At 41.1% G+C, this 22,534-nt stretch overlaps 1 protein-coding gene across 17 annotated transcripts in view; it reads right to left on the bottom strand.

Annotated features, from left to right (window-relative positions):
- Positions 1 to 22,534, bottom strand: part of LOC121880141 (neuroglian-like) — a 176,277-nt gene that overhangs the window by 127,312 nt on the left and 26,431 nt on the right. For all 17 annotated transcript variants that reach the window (XR_006091494.1, XM_042387211.1, XM_042387201.1 and 14 more), the window contains exons 2-3: positions 6,744 to 6,776; positions 2,947 to 3,037 (exon numbers count right to left, since the gene is read on the bottom strand). Coding sequence is in view for 16 of the 17 variants with exons in the window: in XM_042387211.1 (XP_042243145.1) it covers positions 2,947 to 3,003 (57 nt within the window). In the remaining variant the exon portion in view is untranslated. The remainder of the gene's footprint in view (positions 1 to 2,946; positions 3,038 to 6,743; positions 6,777 to 22,534) is intronic.

Here is a 22,534-nt window from a genome sequence, read left to right as displayed (position 1 = left end):
AGGGGAGGCAGGGAGCAGGCAGGGAGCAGGCAGGAGGGAGGCAGGAGGCAGGTAGGGGCAGGCAGGGAAGGAGGCAGGAGGCAGGCAGGAGCAGGCAGGGGAGGGAGGCAGGAGGCAGGCAGGGAGCAGGCAGGAGCAGGCAGGGAAGGAGGCAGGGAGCAGGCAGGGAGGGAGGCAGGGGGGCAGGCAGGGAAGGAGGCAGGGAGGCAGGCAGGGAGCAGGCAGGGAAGGAGGTAGGGAGGCAGGTAGGAAGGGAGGTAGGGACGTTTTTCTGGGACACCCTATACATCTTCATATCTAGAAGCTATCACAACCTGACTACACAACCACACAACCATATGAAGCATAAATCGTGTTATCATATTCATTGTTGGATTTCATAGAACATACAATACTCATGTGGTGAAAAATCAGATAATGGGAATTTCTAAAAGAATGATAAGCGCATGGACACAGTGGGACAACAGCCTCGCATGGAGCTCGGGAGGGAACTCAATTTAGCTAATGCAGTTTGCGTGACCCGTGCAGCTAATTCTAGAGTAATTAATAAAATGTGTAGAACTATCCAAGTATCTATTATTATTTTGTTATGTGAGAGAGCGTGAGATAATTACAGAACAGCATAATGGTAATAAAGGAGATAGACTAAACGATACTGAGAATGTTTATCAGGTTAACGTATAGGCGAGCAACGTCTTGAGTATCAGCGTCGCGTAAATTATTGTGAACTCTCCTGAACACCTGGATTTGCACGGGATGTAGTAATGTTTTTTGTTTTTTTACAAGAAAATTTTTAGTCTCTTACAAGTATGGTATTTCTTTCTACTAATAAGCTGTATATGTTGTTATTTCATACCTTATTTAACAAAAAACTACGTTTCATAATTCTGAGGGAGTATTCTTGAAACATATAAATGATTTCAATGACCTCGTGACCAGTGTCACTACCCCATAGCGACGGAGTTATACCACACAATTGGGAAGGGGAGGAGTCCAACACGTTTATGGACATACAACATAGAATATCAAGACCTATGTAAATTAAGAGTAACATTCAGGAAGACGGCTGGAACGTTGATCATTTACTGCAAAATCCATAGATCAGATTACATTAAGATTGTAAATAAATTGTAATACTGAATATATCATTTATACTCCGTAGGTTTTATCACATCCGAACCCCAACTGGAGCAAAGGGGTATTAACACTATGGTCGCGGAGTCATTGAATCATTTACCCTTATGCATGTCTCAGGAATACATACCCTGAATTATGTAACGTATTTCCGAAACACTCTGTATAAAGCAGGATGTCTGTTTGTCTGTTCACTTTACACAGCTACAGTTCTTATGATAGAGTGTGGTTGGTGTCCAGTACGATAACGTTTCCCTCACTGCCAACACTCCTACCAATTTGTCAGACGTAGGAACACCTCACACAGACTCAACGCGCTATCATGCAATAAATAAATAAATACATACATAAATAAACCACCTCCTACCTAATCCAATGATATACAAACCCCATTAAAAGTTAAAACATTTATAACCCAAACACCATATAAAACAGGTAAATAAACCCATAAACCGATGAAGTAAAATAAAACATTAAGAAAATAAAGACGTTATCATGAGGGCCCAACAGGGACTGGTTCACTTAATACCAGATAAAATAATTGGGATTTTTGTGTTTGTCGTTTAACCAAAGTCAACCAGTTAAGTGCACGTTTACATCTTCAGTTACGAGGAATATTTATTGTGTAAACGTGTAAAAACATGTTAGACGTATCGTATCTTCCCCAGACGTGTTACGAAGGTGGAATTTGGCGGCTGGGCGTTAGTGATTGCCTCCCCTCCCCCCTTTCCTTAAAGAGTTGGAACCCTGACTAAACACACATCTATTCTCCTGTTTCTCTGCTATGAACAGCCACGAAATTTGGTGTGATTATGTAATTAAAGTCTCTTCTTATATGTGGTTGTGTTATATTTACTTTGTCAAAATCAAGCCTCGGCAACACCAGGTACTCGATGTTGTTCATTATAACATGAACATCGTCTCTTCATCCTGTGTCTCGTACAGAACTAAATGAAACTTTACGATTTCTGTCAAATAATTCCTTCAGTCTTATTAAGTGTTATTGGGTTCCAAATTTCTGTCTGACAATTATGATGGGACTTTACACATCAGGAAATACTGTTTTAACATTTCATCCTCTGACGAAAAGTTAGGGAGATATATATCAGTGATGCCGTCCCTCCCTCCCTCCCTCCTTCCGTCCGTCCGTCCGTCCGTCTCGTTTTTGGTTTCCGCTCAATACCTTCCCATGGACTCACTAGACTGGTAATGTTTGTGACGCACAAGTGTGTTATGGCAAATTCACGCCTGAGATTGTTGAGTGCGTCGCCTGCCGGAGTAATATTAGAGTTACAAGTATTTTCATCAGTCGGGAGAAATGGGGCAACTTTCATTAGCTTACACTTAATGAAGAATTTGCTTTTTGGTGTACACACACACACACACACACACACACACACACACACACACACACACACACACACACACACACACACACACACACACATTTGTAACCTGGGACTCAAGAAGAAAGTTTTTGCGAATAACGAATGACTGGACACCGTCTTGACAGTATTTGTTCATGGGTCCGATTCCCAGGTAAAAGAGTTTTCACTATGCATTATAGAAACGTAGATTCATTAATGTATATAATTATATCATTTTGTATTAATATAGCGTGTGTGTGTGTGTGTGTGTGTGTGTGTGTATGTGTGTGTGTGTGTGTGTGTGTGTGTGTGTTTATGTAGCGATACGGAGAACAAAATAAATTATTACACTTCCCGGAACATCGTGGTACATCTTCTCTATAAAAATATCTATCTAATTAACATTTTGTGAGGGTGATTGATGTAGGTGATAAAGTGACGTTACCTTATTGATGTCCATCAGTGATCGGCAGGTTGTTTGTTTGATGACACACTCACACATTTGATTCACTGCCGTTGTACAGCTTCTCAAGAGCCTGAAAGACAAAAAGAAGAAGTATTTATACGTTTGATTTATGTTACGTCACAAAAGTTAAACTGCTTTATCCCCCCCGGGTTAGGAAGGAGTTCAGAGCTAACCCCCAGTCCCAGGTGACAACCAACCCTTGAAACAGTGGAAGCTGGCAGAACAAACAATAGGAAGGTCAAAAACACATTCATATTATCAAAACTATTACACTATTGTTGGGTTCCCGCAGGATTCACTTCACCAAACACACTGTACTTCTAAATCAACTATCACGAGTACCGCCTCACTTGTTCGCCTCCCTAAGGTTATCACTTGCCGGTCCCCGCTTCTTTCAACACACGGAGCGGTCCGAACCTTAACCTCACAATAGTATTCCGGTTCTGTGGCGTGCCGCTCCAGTACACCTAGCGTTTACCAAATTGTTTCTCCAAAGTTATCACCTGCTAACCGTTGCCAAGCTGGTATGGTTCTGAGCACCGTGGACCGAGTTAGTCGCCCAAATTCTTAAAGATTACTTGAACCATAATGCTCGACTCATTGGTTTACTTCCTGCTCCCTTTACATGAAACAGTGAGCTTCCTAATCCCGTCACCAAACTTTCGTCTCTTAACAACCCAATAATCAAACAGTTTACAATATTATTACCTAATAATGAATATGGAATAAATTACAGGCCCGTAACATAAGGGACCGTAATATTGGGTAATGTCGATTTGTTGATTATTAAAACAATTAAATGACTGTCTCTGGGTGATTACTGAACCATCAACACTGACTTCATGATGATGTTGTCCTCACCAGCCCCGTGGAGTGTAGCAACAGTGATAAAGTTTATCAAATAAATTAGTGATAACTGAAATTCAGGAATATAGAAACAAAAACAGATTATTCTCAATCAATGATTTGCTGAAACGTGAAATATGAGCAGAAAGTTTTAAGTGGTTCCAACAACACTTACGTTCACACGCCATATTTTACAGATTAAGAATTTGTTTTTACTTTTTTCATAGAATTACCAAAATTTTATACCAGAAAATATTTGCCTCGCAGTGGAACAATGAAATTGTATGGAAATATGTCCAGCCTCGTTCAGATAATGAGAACTTTTGTGAGTTACGTATCTTGTATCAAGTTTTTGGCTCTAATTTGGTAAGACGATTAGTGGGAAAATCTCGAACGGTACTGCAGTATAGTGACTAAGGCTTGTATCAAGTTAACTTGTATAGTTCTGAAGAAATTTATGATCTTCATAAAGAAACCAGACTTGGAATATTGCCCAACATGTTATGTCCATTTCAATGGCAAGAGATATAATTATTTTACTCTAATATTTTCCCAGCAGGACGATACTTGAAATTCTAATGACAGAGAAACTTACTTTGGTTCTACTCTCATGTGTTCAAGGTGCAGGTGAGAGTCATCAGAGGTAAGTCAAGATCTTCGATTAAGAGTAAGTCATCTTGCCACTGTTTAGTAATATTGTATAACCACGTGAGTAACAACAAATCCACATGAACACAAACATGGATACTCACAAATTTGATTTTAGTGTAAAGTCCTGCTTTTGTTTTTCCAGGAGCGACTGTCTATATAAACAATTACTTTTTAACGAACTTAACAAAAAATGGATAACATGGAAGGCACAACTGTCAAGAGTCTGGCGCCACCATGACACCTGGAGGGCGGGCGGTAAGCACACCTTTAACCAGTGATCTGCAACATGGCTGCCAATCACCGGTCTGCCGCCCCTCCAGCTAAACTGTCCCCGCTGGTAGTACAACCTTCGCCTCTTTGTCTTTACAGGTCAGTCTGTCAAGGTCAAGTGGTGTGCCGCCATCACTCGACATGGTCACTCACAACTGACGTAACCTCCATGACCTTTAACACATTATTATTATTATGTAATCAAATTAGTTTACACCGATTCATTTACATTTTAGTTTAAGAGTTTCGTGAATTTTTAATATACTTATATGAAATTATAAGACACATATGCACTAATTATTTTGAGACTATTTAATTAATGTGTTAGATTAGTCCACACACACACACACACACACACACACACACACACACACACACACTTCTCGCTCCTGTTTTATATAAGTTATCAGTGTCTTGACTGCTAATGGCTGGCTGAATACGGTTTCATTGTCTTTCATATCAACATTAGTTAACTGCCAGAATTCATTAGTGACGCATCTAATTTCTCATTCTCTGTAAGTAATAATTTTGTTTTGACTAACTTAATTTTTAGCATCATAACTTAACGTAACCTAACTTAACGTAATCTAACCATAACATAACGTAACCTAACCATAACGTAACCTGACCGTAACGTAACCTAACTTAACTTAACCATATCGTAACATAACCTAACCTAACTTAACTTAACCTAACCGAGTGTAATTTTCTTCTTTAATATATGAAATTTATCTTACCAAATATAACTTTATTCTTAGTATTATGATGTTCAAAGTCTCTCTCACTGACGACAGGACTGTATACAATTTCAGAATTATTCATGTGACAGAGTTTGTGTGGAGGAACTATCTTTTGCCAGGGTGAGGTGTGTGAGATCTCTACCGTTACTACTCGTTCTTTACTTTTTAATCTTTGCTTTAGAACAACCATAGACAAACAAAATAGGTGACTCTAGGCCATTTCAGTTGGACCTGTAGATCTGCATTTCCCTTTGTGTTGGTCAGTCTGTATTTCTCAGATTCATATGAATGATGTCACTAACTTTAATGCTAACTCCCGGAGGCCTCATAGACCAGGGCATGGCTACTGTGTTGGTCTGCCCACTTGTTGACATGGATACTATTGAAAACAGTGGAAATAGGGACCACAAGATAAGGGATATTCCAGCACGAAGGCCCCTTGGGATCCAGGAGGGTGCCTAAGGAAGAGTTAGGGGTGACCAGTAGAAACTCCCTGGCATGGGGAGCACTCACTGCCTGCAGACAAGCTCCGTCCAGATCATTTGATATCCCGTTGAGCATGTCTGAGACAATCTTCTCCATGTCAGATTTGTCTCAGAGGGCTTGTTTACTGCCCATGGAATATGATGGTCTGAGACGATCCCCCAATCAGGTCGTCTGATGCCATGCAGGACAATAAGGATGCTGGCAATGCGATCTGGTTGGCTTTGCGGACATCAATTCCACCCTGGCAGACCGGGGGATTTACTTGTTCCAAGGAGAGATTTACAGCATCTGTGAACATAGCTATAAAAGGCTCACGTGACTGTCAAAAGACGGTGATAACCTCAAGAGATACGTCAAACTGGGCATAAAGTGACTCTTTATGAAGAGATACATTGTGGGTATATGTAGGTGGCCTTTTCTTTGATCTATGGTTTCAAGTCATCAACTTACTTTTGAGGACGACAGGGATCACGTTGGCACCCAAGGGTGAATGGTTTGGGCAATGGCAAGACGCTTTTCACTTGATTAGCGATGTGTTCATCTGGTGAAATGATTTCACATTTGCAGGTGTTGAAGTTGAGGCCTAGTGCCTCTTCCTGAGTCATCATTAGTCTGGCGTTCTCTCAAGCTGAACCAGCCAGAGTGCCTTATCCAAGAACCATATGCTGATTTCGCCGGATAGATCTGCTAATATAATCTCAAAGTGTGTGTGTGTGTTACTTGGATATCTTAGTTTAATCGGGAGAGTAACAGCATCACTAACACAGGATGCATTTACCTTACCTTTTGTAGAGTAAACGTCTTCCATCCTCAGACCTGAAATAAAACATATGTGGGCTTACTAAAACATATTCATGATTATTGAAACATTAATTAACATTTACCTTTAGCAATACACCCCCCCCCCTCATCATGCCCCTCTCCCCACTAGTATTTACTTTTTCATTAGCAAGACTACCTGATGCAATACCTGGGCTCACCACACCATCCCCGGGGGTTGTTATTACCAGATCATTCCTTGACGTAAGACCTTTCCCTTGAAGTATTTATGACCTCTGTGTGATAGGGAACACAATACATGTCTTCCAGGGCACTTATGTTACTCACCTGTGTTACTCGTCTGTGTTACTCGCCTGTGTTAGTGATGAGTGTATAGCTTGAGTGTTTTATGCATTACTCCTCTGCAGTATTTTCCACTTTACAGGTTTAGAATCTACACTTCCCAAGAGTGACAGGTGATGACAATACAACTTTACTACGAATGAATAAAAATCATTTGAGCTCAACATTATCACAAGACACGAGTAAGTTAATCTGGAATTAAACACTAAACATAACATGAATATTTGCCAGTAGACCCGCCATCACCTACAACAGTACATACATAATGAACTATCAGTGGAATAATAACTACAGAAACACATGATAATGAGTGAGCTCGAATCATGAGAGACAAACCAGTGGTAGTTAGCATAGTTAGCATTCTTCTCACGTTACCGGGTATTTATGGATAAAGTGAAGTTGTGTGATAGAACAAAGTGAATCAATCCAAGAATATTATACCTCACACTAACAAATAGATGTGAAAAGTGGCTTCTCATTAGTACATATGAACCAAAGAGTGAAACGTGGGAGGAAGAAAGAGAGAGGTTTTAGAAAGAAGTAAATCACTGTACTAAAAAACATTAATGCCAGCAACAGGGAGACACTACTGGGAGATGATAATATGGAATCACGAGGAGCCAAAACTGAACACAAGTGGAGAGTAACAGACTCGTATGTATTTTGAGAGATGATTAATAATGGGAAATAAAAACACTAAAATAAAAGCAAATCTATTGAGGCGAGATACTGGAGATGTTAAAGGTTCATTAGACTATTGGTTGACAGTAAAATGTAATGGACAAAGTCGAGCTACGTACTGAGCAGAATCGTAATCATTACTTTTAAATTAGAATCATAGGTTTGAGATGGTCATTAAAACTGATGAAATGAGGAAAGATAATGTACAGTAGATAGATAGATAGATAGATAGATAGATAAATAGATCTGAGACTATGTGGGGGGGATAGACAAGAATAATGGGAGCTGCTTAAGAACACAGTCTCATAAAGTGTGTGTGTGTGTGTGTGTGTGTGTGTGTGTGTGTGTGTGTGTGTGTGTGTGTGTGTGTGTGTGTGTGTGTGTGTGTGTGTGTGTGGAGAGAGAGAGAATTAAAAAACAAAACACCAAAGAAGAGTGGTATTAAAGTGTGTTAATAAAGGATGAAATACACACTCCAGTTACAACTAAAGAGTGATGAAAGTAGGAAAGAGTTGAGAAGGATTAAAACAGTAAACACAAAAAACCAGTAAAGAATAGAAAACAAGAACAGATAAAAGATGGAGAGACAGACGTGAGGATTAAACGAAAAATGCTGCAGGGAGATGAATAACAGGAGAAAATCAAGAGATAAATAAAAGTCTCAGTTATGAGTAAAGAAAGAAGATACAATGTGAATAATGAATGATGTATAGGGAAACCGATGTGAACAACCGTAACATATAACAGACGAAAGCAGGTGAGTTGTTAATGAGGTGAAGACAATAGGGGTAAGACAAAGACAAACTGATGAGTAAAATAGTGTGATGATCTATTAGGAAACTTGAACGTATTGTAGAGAGTTTCAAAAGTATTGGAACTATTTATAGCATTTATTTTCCATTTCAGATTAGATTCTAGAAAGCTGGGAATCTATTTTTACTAAGTTTCATCAGCTTAACTACCTTCTCTAACTTCCATCAGCTTAAAGTAAATATGTCGTACAATGAAATCAAATGGTAGATAATGGTTAAGTGAAAGTCTGTGGTGAAAACTCAGCGGCTCGACCACAAACACTTCAAAGCAAGAGAATCACAAGCAGGAACTGTATTCTTCACAATGGCAAAAAGTTCCACGTGCAAGGCAATCAGGAACATACAGAGAAGACGCTCACATAAACTTGGTCTTTTGTGCTTTGCTGTCCATCGGTCCTGAAGCAAGACCCGCAACTTTATCCACACAAGAACAGATCAAACACAACTCACACACTCGGACATGTATCTGTGGTTCAGTGGGATGATGGAGGCATATGAGAACTGAAATGTCCGGGTGTGGCTTTATGACGATGGCCAATTCCACCTTAATGGCGTAGTGGACGGACAGTCAAAGTTACCGATTCAGGGGAAGCGAATGCCCTGATGATCATGTTGTTGAGAGGCTCTTTAACTGTTTGGGTTGGGGTGAGCTCTCGTGGCACTAAGGTTCAAGAATGAGGACGGTGAACCGGGAGAATTACCGTAATGTCATGTGTAAGTTTACCATCTCTCTCCGTCGTCGCATAAGTGTTTTCAGTAAGATGAGACAACTCCCCATACTGCTGTGGAGACGAGAAATTTACTAGCAGAATAGTTCAGTGACCGGGGTAATGACCTGCTGGCCTGCTCATTCTTCAGAGCTCAACCCTCTTGATTTCTTTCTGTGAGTCTACGTGAAATTCTTCCTCTATAAACACAGCAACCCTCATAACATTTACCAACTCAAGGAATCTGTTGATAAGTTCGTATATGATCCGTCTCCCATACCAGGGTGACACAAAACAGAAGTGTTTGTCTGACGCGCTGTGAAGGACACGTCGAACTCGCCATTAACGCTGTTCTGTGCTCTTAATTCATACAACTCTCCTGATCTCAATTTGTATCATATTATTATAATTCAAGGTACAAATAATATTTCCAAAGTTTTTTTCTTTATAATGAGTGTTAGCTTAATATTGAATCGTGTATGCTTTTTTTTTATAAAATATTAAAACATTACCAAGGACGAAGACAAAATATTTGGAAGAATAAGTTTGTTGACTCCACCAGAGCAAGTTTATGATAGATCTATTGATGAAGAAACTGTACTAAAATTAATGAGTTTATTAAGGGAAGAGCACTGCGGGTTGAGAAAGAGGAGAGGTGTGGCTAAAGTGCTTATAGTATAGAGCATTAATGACAAATTCGGGGCGAATGGGAAGAGTTTATACTGAAAATCTGTATGATTGAGTAGAGCAGATAGCAGAATACAGCGACAACTGTTGACAATTTATGCTACACTACACTTTGCAATTACTGTCCAGCAATTATATAGAGTTTATCAGGAGGAATGAAATTGTACTCAGTGAAAGTATAACTACATAAATAATGCCTAATATTATCATGATTATTTAAAGGCTAAACTCAGCCTGTGACAGTCTTATGGTGGAACAACATAGTGTGACTCTGCCTTGGTCAGCCCCATATGGAATACATTAACTGCGTCAAAAGAATATGTACAGTGTCTCATGTGTTGGAAAATAATGAGTAACAATAATTTGAGTGCGAGTTAATTAAGCGATACTACCTGAGAGTTGTAATGTTTGTTTGGTGTTGGTGAAGCTGTGGTGGGTGATGGGACAACTAATGGGAAGATAATGTGTGTCTCTCAATGTTACCTGTGTTCAGTGGTACCCGTTTAGAATAGATCTGCTCTTGGAAGCCTATCAAACTGTGTGGTGTAGCAAACTGAAACACGACTTCATAAGCTTATTCTTAAGGCCTATTTTGCTTAACACGTCGAGAACAACCATCTCTTCTTCCCGCATATGCCTCCACCCTACCTGTTGCTCAAGTAGAAAAGACGCCTCCCCACTTGCCCCAGACATCTGCGTAGTGGTCAGTAGCAGGTTCGTGATATGAATAACCGTGCTGCCCGCCCCCCACCAGGCAGCCCAGTGTCCTGTGGCGAGGGTCAACAGGGAACGGTGGCTGGCACTGACATGGAGCGCCTCCATGTTAGTACAATGTTTAATAACAGCGATGTGGTGCACCATGATGGGCTAGCACAGCTGGGTGGTATAATTAATGAGACCCCAGCCAAGAGCACATGCGTTTCCTCATTTTTAGAATGTTAAGTGAGTCGGAGTTCCCTGAGACGTCAAACATGTTACTTCGGGATAGACTCTGGTAGATAAAGATAATAATCAACGAATGGAGAGGAAGAAGCTCGATAGAGGTAACTCAGCAAGGTCACCAGCGAAGTGCATAATGTGGTTAACAGGTTATGTCAAAATCCATGGAGGTGAGATACCTGCTGGGCCGCCTACTAGCAGCGCCTTGTGTCGTCCCACGGAACGTGACGAAACTAACTCTATTGAGAGAAATGGTATAAAGGATTTTTCTTTCGTGAAAATACCTGAAAAGGACAATACACTATTGTTTATTCGTCAAGGCTGACGTATATAAATACAACACTGATACTCTGTAAAACCTTGGCCTGAAGGTGTTTTTTCCACATACTAAGAGCAAAGTATTAACAATGGAGGGAACTAAAATTTAACACTGAGAATATTTCTTTTAACTGTGTAATTTTTAACCCCGCCAGGCAGGTTTATATTAACAATTAGCTTTACTCCCGGTGGCTGCACTGTACGAGTCAGAATTTACTTCATGTAATATAGTTCATGGATTTTTCTTCTCTATTAACACTACAGTGTATAGTGATGAATCCGACCAGATAGACATAATGTTAACACTGCCACATTATGGCTTAACAATGTAAAGTAGACAAAGTTAATACACAAACCAGAGGAAACTGCGACCATCCTAGTTAGCAATAACAGTTGTGGGAAATATGTAAGAAATTGCATATTATTCTATTACATACTATCTGAACTAACACCTTCACTACGGGGACACCACTTTTAATATTCAATTTGACCAACGCCAGACGATTTCATTCAGCTCAGAGGCGACACCATACACAAATTGTTTAGCAGTTTAAGTGGAGATGATCTGATGCAGACTAACAACCATTATAAGTATGTTTTCTCTCAATAAGGATATAAAAGTTTAATGTTGGTGCAGTAAACTCCTGGGTGGGGCAGTAAGAGAAGAAAACAGGAGAGAGAGAGGCGTCAACAGATACGGGGTGAGTCGGCAGAAGAAAATAAATTAAAAGGAGAGAAAGAGAGATAAATGAGTTGTGACGTAATAGGAGACTTGATGTATAGGCGGTCATATATTTCAGATATTTGAATGAATAAGACAGAAGAATAAACACGGAAATAATGAGATATAGAAATAAAAGAAGCACGGATGAAAGAGAGAGGGAAACAGTGACTCAGAGGAGGATGGTATGAAAGGAAGAGCAGTAAGCCAGGCAGGATAGTGACTGGAGACCCATAAAGTAGAGACGTGCATGTAGGAGCAGAAGGGATATTGAGGGAAGGAAGAACTTGCTAATGAAGACTGTTGTTAGTTTTGATAATAGAATAATACACCTATATCAGCGAATGGTGTGTGTGTGTGTGTGTGTGTGTGTGTGTGTGTGTGTGTGTGTGTGTGTGTGTGTGTGTGTGTGTGTGTGTGTCTTACAAAGGAACTAAGGATAAAGTTGGTAAGTATGAGGAGACATATAACAGATCTGACAATACTGTTCTTGTCCCAAAAACTCCATAAAACAGAGATAAAACTTCCGAGGAAAATAATCCCCCCACTTAAGGTCAACTTTGTAATGGATTCTGATCTTTTTCCAGAATATAGTTGAGTTTATGTTTGATACGGGACTTATTACAATCCCATTATTAAGGATAGAGTGGTGCCCCGACATTGTAAAGAAGGGAAACTTGATAACCTGTATAATGTTTCACTAGCTGAGTTAAAGCTATTGTAACATTTATGATATTTAGTGATGTTCTCGTTCTATTAGTACCAGTGATGTAGTCGAGATCGAGGCCTACTATCCGAGATCGAGACTGTTATGACTGCAGAGGCCGAGTTTTTGCGACAGTTTTCAGAAAAAAACAGTTTCTCGGTTAATACAAGTAAAATATTTTGGAGGGTCAGTGTTACCTTAAAAGAAGAAGATATTTACCAATTAATATATAGATGTGTATACCAACTGCCAAATGATGCTACTTTTACTACTACTACTAATAATAATAATAATAAAATATATTTATAAGAGTAATAACAATTTTGATATTTTGCATGAAAACTGTAAAAAGAAAACAAATCTAGTTTTGCCTCAGTAAAATAAAATATTCCTTTTAAAAACAAAAGCTTTTATGCTGTGTTTACTAATCCCCAGCCCAGCCTGGCTTGTGCAGCGGGGTGAGGTCAGTGTTTCAATCTGTTTGGTGTTGGTCACAAGGTCAGTTGGCATAGTATAATGTACAGTATGTCAGGATAGACCCCAACAGCAGTAAGTGTCACGTATTTGGGGTTTTTCTTCGTCAATATAAATACCACTTTGGTTTTCCTCATATTTTCAAGAAATCCAAAATTAAGAGTTATAAATATGAGTTAAAGTAGGATTTAGAGTGTCTTGCTTTCTTGAGTTATATATTTCTTGATCGGGATGAATAAAACTAAATTAGTACGTATTTGTACAGAGAAATAACCGTGTTTTGAAACGTTACGAAACTGTTTTAGATCTTCGCGCGCTCAGGAATACTCTTGAGAAAATAATCCATTGCCACCTAACACCTTACGCACCTGACACCGGTAAACACATTTTTCATAATGAAGTTTGAATCCTTTGGCGAACACAACATTCTACGATAGTTATTAGTACAGCCGGAGATAATACCACTCTATTATGTCCTATCGCTTACCATAGAGATTACTCACGGAACAAATTGCTTCTTCTGGCCAGGAGTATGGGAGAACCACAAGAGCCCAGGGTTGGAGAGGGGACCAGGCTACTAGCATAAGACCTACAATATACTACCATATGTCTGCCAAATACGGGCATAGGCCTGTCACATACTACCATACCTCTGCCAAATACTATCATATACCTGCCAATTACTACAACAAACTATTACCTGTATATACTTATCAATGCCAACCTAAAATACCACATACAGTTACCCACAAGAACTATCTCTGCTTGGGGTGATCGATGAATTTGAGAATGAATACTGTGACTCCTGTAGTCTCGGTAGGGTTGCTAAAATCCATCGTCCGTTGTGTCATATTTTTTTCAACGCAATTTTTTATAGATAGTTTATCGAGTGAGAAACTATTGGCCCAAAAATTGCTGACAAATAATTGCTGAGAATAAACTCAGCAAACTTAACCTATTCTCACCTAACTTAACCCCTACAAGACTAAGATGGTGAGGTTAAATTATGTTAGGTGTGGTTAAGGTAAGGTAAGGTAAGGTAAGGTAAGGTAAGGTAAGGTAGGGTAGGGTAGGGTAGGGTAGGGTAGGGTAAGGTCGGTTTTACTGCCACTTGTCCATTTATATCCAGTAGCTCAGGTATGCCGGTAGAGCGTACAGGTGATAACCAGAGCTCAGCGGTGACAACCTGTTCATTTGTTATGATGGTAGTATGACAGGGGACGCCTGATGCTCTCCGACTGGGTGTATGGAGTCACTGTCTTTACATTAACAGTCCGCCGTTAATGAACTAGCTTTTATAACACTGTTCATCATTTGTTCAGCCCTGTGGTGAGGGTTAACACTAACAAAAGGACTCTCACTGTAACGAACAATAATCACACTTTCACAGCAGTATGTTGAGGGTTGTTTGCCGAGCTGCTCGTGCTCATACGAGATACTGTAGGCTGAAGTTGGAGGCTGTTGAGTCAAAAGTGTATCCGACGACTTCATGTTATTAACTTTAAAGTTGAAGTTTAGACGCCGGCCTTTCATCTAAAGATTTCCCCAGGGCGAATTATATCGCCTGTTGCACTTTGGTCCTCCGTCCTGGAGAATTATAGTGACTGTCAACACTTAGGGCGGCCGTCGTGGAAAAGTCTTTCAAATTCGTATCCTGGGTTTTTTCCCCAATCTATGCTTTGGATTTTTATCAAATTGGACGGCCTGGTATCTTGAAGGCGTCTATAATGTCAATGATTTTTTTTCCAAAGCAATTATATAGTTTACCTGTAATTTATGATCCATAGATTTTTAGATTTATCAAAGTCAAAATCTTTATCACATATGTCATACTGGGGCAGTGTCGGGTATATTAGGTATAGGAAACAGTGATTTGTATATATGGAGGGGAAGCCGGTAAACAGAACAGCAGAACAGTGCCTTATAAATGAATTAGTCAACAAAGGTAGTACATGAGGCAGTTTAGAAATTCCTGATTCAAGCAGCAGTGACTCGAATTTGGAACAAGCAGCAGTAACAAATAATGAAGCAGGCAACAGAAACAAATAAATGAGGTAGGCAGCAGTAACAAGTTCGTGGGAGACATGTTGTGGTTCGTGGTACATGAGGCAGGCAGTAGTGATAGTGTACAGTATATGGAACAACATAAAGGTACCCGGGAAACAGAACAGTGCAGCAATGCCTTAGAATTTGGGACAATGCAACAGTCCTGGTACACGGGACAGTGCAGCAGTGCCTGATAAATATACGGTAATGGTGCAATGTCTAACGGGTGCGGCGGCCGAGTGAATATAGCGATCGTCTCTTGTCCTGGAGCGAATTGGGATGGAAAACAAGAGTTCAAATCACAGCTGTTCGGATTTTAAGCTGCTGGGGTAAAGGTAGACATTGCTGGAGGTGAGACAGAAAGCCACTGGTTATATTGATGAAGTAGAAGCTCAAACGTAAAGGAGAAAAGGTTAGACCTACAGCACCTTGACTGTATATGTTGACTATATAGTGCCTGGAGACTAGAGTGCCTGGAACTAGAGAGATAAATAGTGCCTGGAACTGGAGTGCCAAATAGCGCCTGAATCTAGAGAGTGACGAATACTGCCTGGAGCCTAAAGAGTGCCAAATAGTACCAGGAACAAGAGTGCCAAATAGCGCCTGGAACTAAAGAGTGCCAAATAGCGCCTGGAACTAGAGAGTGACGAATACTGCCTGGAGACTAAAGAGTGCCAAATAGCACCAGGAACAAGAGTGCCAAATAGCGCATGGAACTAAAGCGTGCCAAATAGCGCCTGGAATAAAGAGTGCCAAATAGCGCCTGGAACTAGAGAGTGCCAACAGTACAGATGGTAAAAGTTTGTGTTGGCTGTGGGTGCGTCTGCTTTAACTGGGGTACGAATGGTTCTGTCATCTTCATGTTATACAGCTTAAAGGTTAACTCAGCAGTCATAAGAGGGTTAGACCAGTGCAACACGCCCACGCTGATTGCCATGCCAACACTTGTCTTCACGCCCACCTTTGGTATCCACACCCATATGTACCCTCACGCCCACATTAATCGCTATTACAATACTTGCTTTTAAGCCCACACTGATCACTGTTCCCACACTGATCACTGTTCCCACGCTGATCACTGTTCCCACACTGATCACAGTACTCACACTGATCACTGTTCCCACACTGATCACATTAGCCATCACACTTCACACTGGTCATCACACTTCACACTGGTCATCACACTCACCATTGGTCATCACACTCACCACTGGTGTGTAATGGTCAATTGTGGAATGTCAGATTTGAGTATCAGTAGTAATTCGATGTCAGCATAAGTAATTGCTGTACTAGTGTCAGTAGCTGAAACTGTCAGTTGTAGTAGCGTCAGTATTAACAGTACTGTTAATAACTGACAGTTTCAGAGTAGTATAGTGTCAGTAGTTGACAGTTTCAGGGTAATATAGTGTCAGTAACAGTAGTAGTGTCCGTAGGGGTGTAAGCGGCGAATATGGTAGTTGTAGTTAGTAATGAACCAAGGAGTCAGTGAGGACGGCTATAGGATGACCTTGAAAATTTTCCTCTGGCAGGAGGAGCAGCAGCGGCTCATGTAGGAGCTGATCCTACCGCACTGCGTCACTGCCTCCCTGTTTCCGTCAACAACTTATCCTAATAAGCAGATTAATATAACTTATTATTAACAGAGCATAACTTGATTCCTTAAGTAAGGCTCAGTGCAAATTTTCCGCAGAATGTTAAAGAATGTGGTAAAGCGGACGATATGAAGTGGCCAGGATCTGAGGGTGCCGTGGTGGAGGGTGATTTGCGGGCACCCTCCACCCACCGTCCTCTTCAGTCCTGCCACCACCCATGACTGCAATCGCATCTCACCACGACCACTATCACCACCACCACCATGACTATCACCACTCACCCCATCAGACCACTATCACCACCTCACCATGATTACTATCACCACCACCATGATCACTATCACCACTCACCTCACCCACCACACTATCACCACTCCAGATTACTATCACCACTCACCATGATCACTATCACCACCAACCTAACCACGACCACTATCACCACTCACCCTCACCACGACCACTATCACCACTCAACCATGATTACTATCACCACTCACCATGATCACTATCACCACTCACCCTCACCACGACCACTATCACCACTCACCATGATCACTATCACCACCACCCTCACCACGACCACCACCACCACCATGATTACTACCACTCACCATGATCACTATCACCACTCACCCTCACCACGACCACTATCACCACTCAACCAGATTACTATCACCACTCACCATGATCACTATCACCACTCACCCTAACCACGACCACTATCACCACCTCACCACGACCACTATCACCACTCAACCATGATTACTATCACCACTCACCATGATCAACTATCACCACTCACCCTCACCACGACCACTATCACCACCACCATGATCACCATCATCACTCACCCTCCACCACGACCACTATCACCACTCACCATGATCACTATCACCACTCACCTCCCACCACGACCACTATCACCACTCACCACGATCACCATCACCACTCACCCTCACCACGACCACTATCACCACTCACCATGATCACTATCACCACTCACCCTCACCACGATCACTATCACCACTCACCATGATCACTATCACCACTCACCCTCACCACGACCACTATCACCACTCACCACGATCACCATCACCACACCACCATGATCACTATCACCACTCACCCCAACCACGATTACTATCACCACCCTCACCACGACCACTATCACCACTCAACCATGATTACTATCACCACTCACCATGATCACTATCACCACTCACCCTCACCACGACCACTATCACCACTCACCACCAGTCACTATCATCCTCACCCTCACCACGACCACTATCACCACTCACCACTGATCACTATCACCACTCACCCCCACCACGACCACTATCACCACTCACCACGATCACCATCACCACTCACCCTCACCGACCACTATCACCACTCACCATGATCTTCACCACTCACCCTCACCCTCACTATCACCACTCACCATGTTCACTATCACCTCACCCCTCACCACGACCACTATCACCCTCACCACGATCACCATCACCTCACCATGATCACTATCACCACTCACCCTCACCACGACCACTATCACCTCTCACCATGATCACTATCATCAATATTGTTACCAGTACCAATGTATTGTTATCGCCAATGTACTGTTATCGGTCAGGTTGCATTAGCCCGAATATTGCTCAAAAGCTCGAATCGCGAGCCACTATGGTCCGGTGACAGGCTTGGCAATACGGGATGTATTGGTTCACAAGTTCTCAACTGTGTTCCTTTTCATTATTTTCCAGTCGTTTCCACGCTTCAGGAAACGAGCCCCCCCTCCCCCCTCCCCCACCTGTGTTGATGTTATAAACTTCCTGTGGGTTTTGAGGAAGTCCTTGAAACGTTTCCACTTCACTCCGCGATTTTTTTGGGGGTCCTGGTTGATTTGAGAATACAGGGACGTTTTCGACAGTCGGTTGTTAGTTATCCTTACGTGGTGACTAGTCTCTTGTAACTGATGCCGGATGATCATCGCCTTTGATGCTGGTTCTTCAAGTGGGTCCTGTACGTCACGTTTGGTTTCATAGTTACAAAGGAGCGTAAGGACGACGACATCATTATAAACGAGGAATTTGGTTTCGATCCTGATGTTGTGATCTTTGAGAACAAGGAGTAGAGTCTCTCACAGGCAGCACTTGATCCTGCAGTGACTGACCTCGTCGTTGATGACCTTCTTTGACAGATGATCCCAAGTTAAGAAAAGTGCTCCCTCTTCTCAAGAATCTTTCCGTCGACGGTGATGTGGTGGGGCTATTGAGTTGTTGACCTGAGGTAGGTTGATGGAGAATCATAGTCTTCCCACCGTTGAGGGAGGAACAACCCAAAACTATCGGTAGACCTCCGCAAAAAGATTCAGAGCGGTCTGGAGATTTCTTCGAGGAACAAAGCCACAGCCGTAACCGCGCTGTAAGTCAATGTCGGAAATGACAATAACTGTTTTGTTTGTTTGCGGATTTAGATGAGGTTATAACGTTTCCGGTTAGTGAAGTACTCCACGTTGACCCTAAAGTCGATGGCAGTCTTGCACGAAAAGTACAATGTCGGTGTGCTTCAAGTTACCTCCCTTGAACATTGTATATTGTAGTATATCACATCTCACATCATACAGATTATTTCTAACAGTCTTCCGTATCCTTCATATTATTTAAAGTTGCCGGAGTTGAAACAAAAGCTTCATTTTCGATATAACCACAAGAGGAAAATGTCAAGGGAGTATAGACGGGGGAATGACCCGGCCAAGGAATGAACCCCACGCCCGATCCAACGACCAGGCTATTGCTCATTCAGGAATGTTTTAACCTCGATATGAATATGGGGCGGCGCACCTTCTTTACTGAAACAAAAAACTTCGGCTTCGTCTTCCAGCAGCTGGGGCATCGGCTGTAGCGTCTGTGTAAAAGGAGGGAAAACGAATACCGTACCGTTTGATGTCTGCAGAGTAACAAATGGAGCTCATATTGAGCTTTTATAACTTGAAAATAACACCTTTTGAGTTCTTTAATTGTATGTATTGTTGTTTTTTGCTGAACCTGTCTTAATTTAATAATAGTTATGTTTAAAATCAAGAAAAAATGTATCACTCGATATATATATATATATATATATATATATATATATATATATATATATATATATATATATATATATATATATATATATATATATATATATATATATATGTGTGTGTGTGTCATGAAAAAGATGTCTTGAATAAAAGACGAAATTATATATATATATATATATGGATCATACACCTGACGGCCCATTAGGAGCAGGGTAGTTACAACACTCTGAAGACTAGACCTGTGGCACACAGGGAAGCAGGGAGGCCGTCACTCCCCCCGGCACTATGTCAGGTACTCACTCAACAGCTGGGTGACTGATACAATACAGTACAGTATAGTTGGCGGCCGCTGGAGAGCCGAGACGGTCGGGTCAGTATAGGTCTCTGCTCCTCACGAAATCTTTATATAACTGTTTATTTTCGGAAACATTCTTGTTTATATATAATCATTCATCATCCACAGCCGCTCATTTACATAACATCAACAAAAATAATATTGAAGCATAATTTACAGTAACCATTGAACATTATGTTTTTACGAGTTCCTCAATTCATCTATGCTCATCCCTCACAAATGTTTTAGATTGTCATCTTCTTCCCACACACACACACACACACACACACACACACACACACACACACACACACACACACACACACACACACACACACACACACACTCTCCGCTCTCACAGTCTTCCCATCGATTTCTCTCACCCACTTACAGAGGCATCCTCCCATCAGCTATTCCTACCCCTCCCCTCCCTCCTACACTCACAGTATACACACCTACCCTTTCATTCTTCCTGTGTACACTTTAAAGGTCCTTTCTAATCCACCATACAATCTCTAATCCCTTCTTTACCCCAACATATATCCTCACTAATCCCCCATACACCTCATCCTTCCCTATAAGATATACATTAGAGGCTCATCATGTAGATCATTAATGTAATGATGAATAGTATCAGGCATAAGGTCCTCCCTGGCTGTAGGCTACTCAGCATACAGTAACAACCAAGTCAGACGTGAACCCATTTGCAATGAGCCTCTTCCCCTCTCTCTTCTCCAGTAATAACAGTTGGTCATATTGTACCACTATTACACACACACACACACACACACACACACACACACACACACACACTATATATTGTGCAGTACCACTGTAATAAAATACCTCCATCTTGTGGCATTTATATACTTTTATAACTTCCGGTATGTCACATACTGTACCGGTATCATCTAGGTTGTAACATAACTAAACCTTAATATTATAGCTATTGACAGGTAAGAGCAGCCTCCTACACCCCCTCACACGGCCAGATTTTCACTCGTCTGCTGGGTGTCCAGATTTACTTAATTCGATATTTGTCATCAGAAAAAATACTGAAGTAATTACTATAATTAGTAATTAAATATAATATATAAAGTTTAACTTAATTTAGGTAACTATCAGAGTTATATTAATGAATGAAATTGGAAATTACGAAATAGGGTTTTTATTTGTACAGTGGTATGGAAATAGGTAGTTGGAGAAAATGGCAACCACATATTAATTGTCATTCATGGAAATCATCTTTCGATAGATCAATAGTGGATGTCATGGTTTTAGGATGACACCCGTACATGTACACATACACTGTACACACACGGCATTAACATACGAGCTGCATGTCCCAGTGTCAAGGAATAGTCCGAGAAGACCAACTGCATTGCCTAACCATTCCCCCGGAACACGATCCGTAAATCTATTAACATCCAGGTTCCCAATTACTGCTGGGTAGACAGAGGCAAATGGCGTAAAGAAACTTGCCCATAGTTTCACCCTGCCCGGGTCCGTTCGCTTGCGAGGCGAGGATGCTGACCATTACACCACAGGTCACCACTATACATACATACATACATACATACATACATACATACATACATACATACATACAGTACATATGAATACACAAAACTCGCAATTGTATTTACGCTAAAAAAAAGATTACATCGGTAAATATGCATATACATAAACTAACCCATGAACATCCACATAAGCATAAACAAGCAAGCATACACAAACAGGCACATGTATACAAACATACATAAACCTCACCCGTATATCCCGACCTCATCACACTTCTCTCTCATGGTATTTCGAATATTTATAAAAATATATAAATTTTACACAGAATATTAAAATTACTTTATAACTTGGCATCAATGTTAATTTTCAATACCCAAACTCCTTCCCAAATCCACCCAGGAAACATTCATTGGGGGCATTTCTCATTACAGCCATCATTATGTGGTGTCTTACGGTCAGACAACGAAACGAAAATGAGAAATGCCACAAATACCAGATTATAAAGCATAGTCACCTTCATCCTACAACCTCGTCAGTTGGATGGAGCTCAGTAGGGCAGGGAAGCGTCACCCGCCCGACCTTGAGTACAGCCCCCACGAATTATTCACGACCAGCGCAGCGAGATCGTCGGTCTACCCAGATTGGTTGTTTGAGTGTACTGTCTCTCTAATATGTCAAATCCCACCGTAAAAGAGGATAAAACAGAAAAACGAGAGAACTGTACATTAATGACTCGTATTTTTTTTTAAACTGCAACTGATTCATTAATTACTTCATTAGTGTCAACAGTACATTCTTGAAACGAGTTCATATTAGCTAAGAACCGCCAGAAGGT

This window comes from Homarus americanus, unplaced genomic scaffold (assembly GCF_018991925.1).
Source record: "Homarus americanus isolate GMGI-L3 unplaced genomic scaffold, GMGI_Hamer_2.0 scaffold30108, whole genome shotgun sequence".
Classification (NCBI taxonomy): Eukaryota; Metazoa; Arthropoda; class Malacostraca; order Decapoda; family Nephropidae; genus Homarus; species Homarus americanus.
Note: the sequence above shows the minus strand (reverse complement) of the source record. Positions and strands in the feature narration are given on the sequence as shown.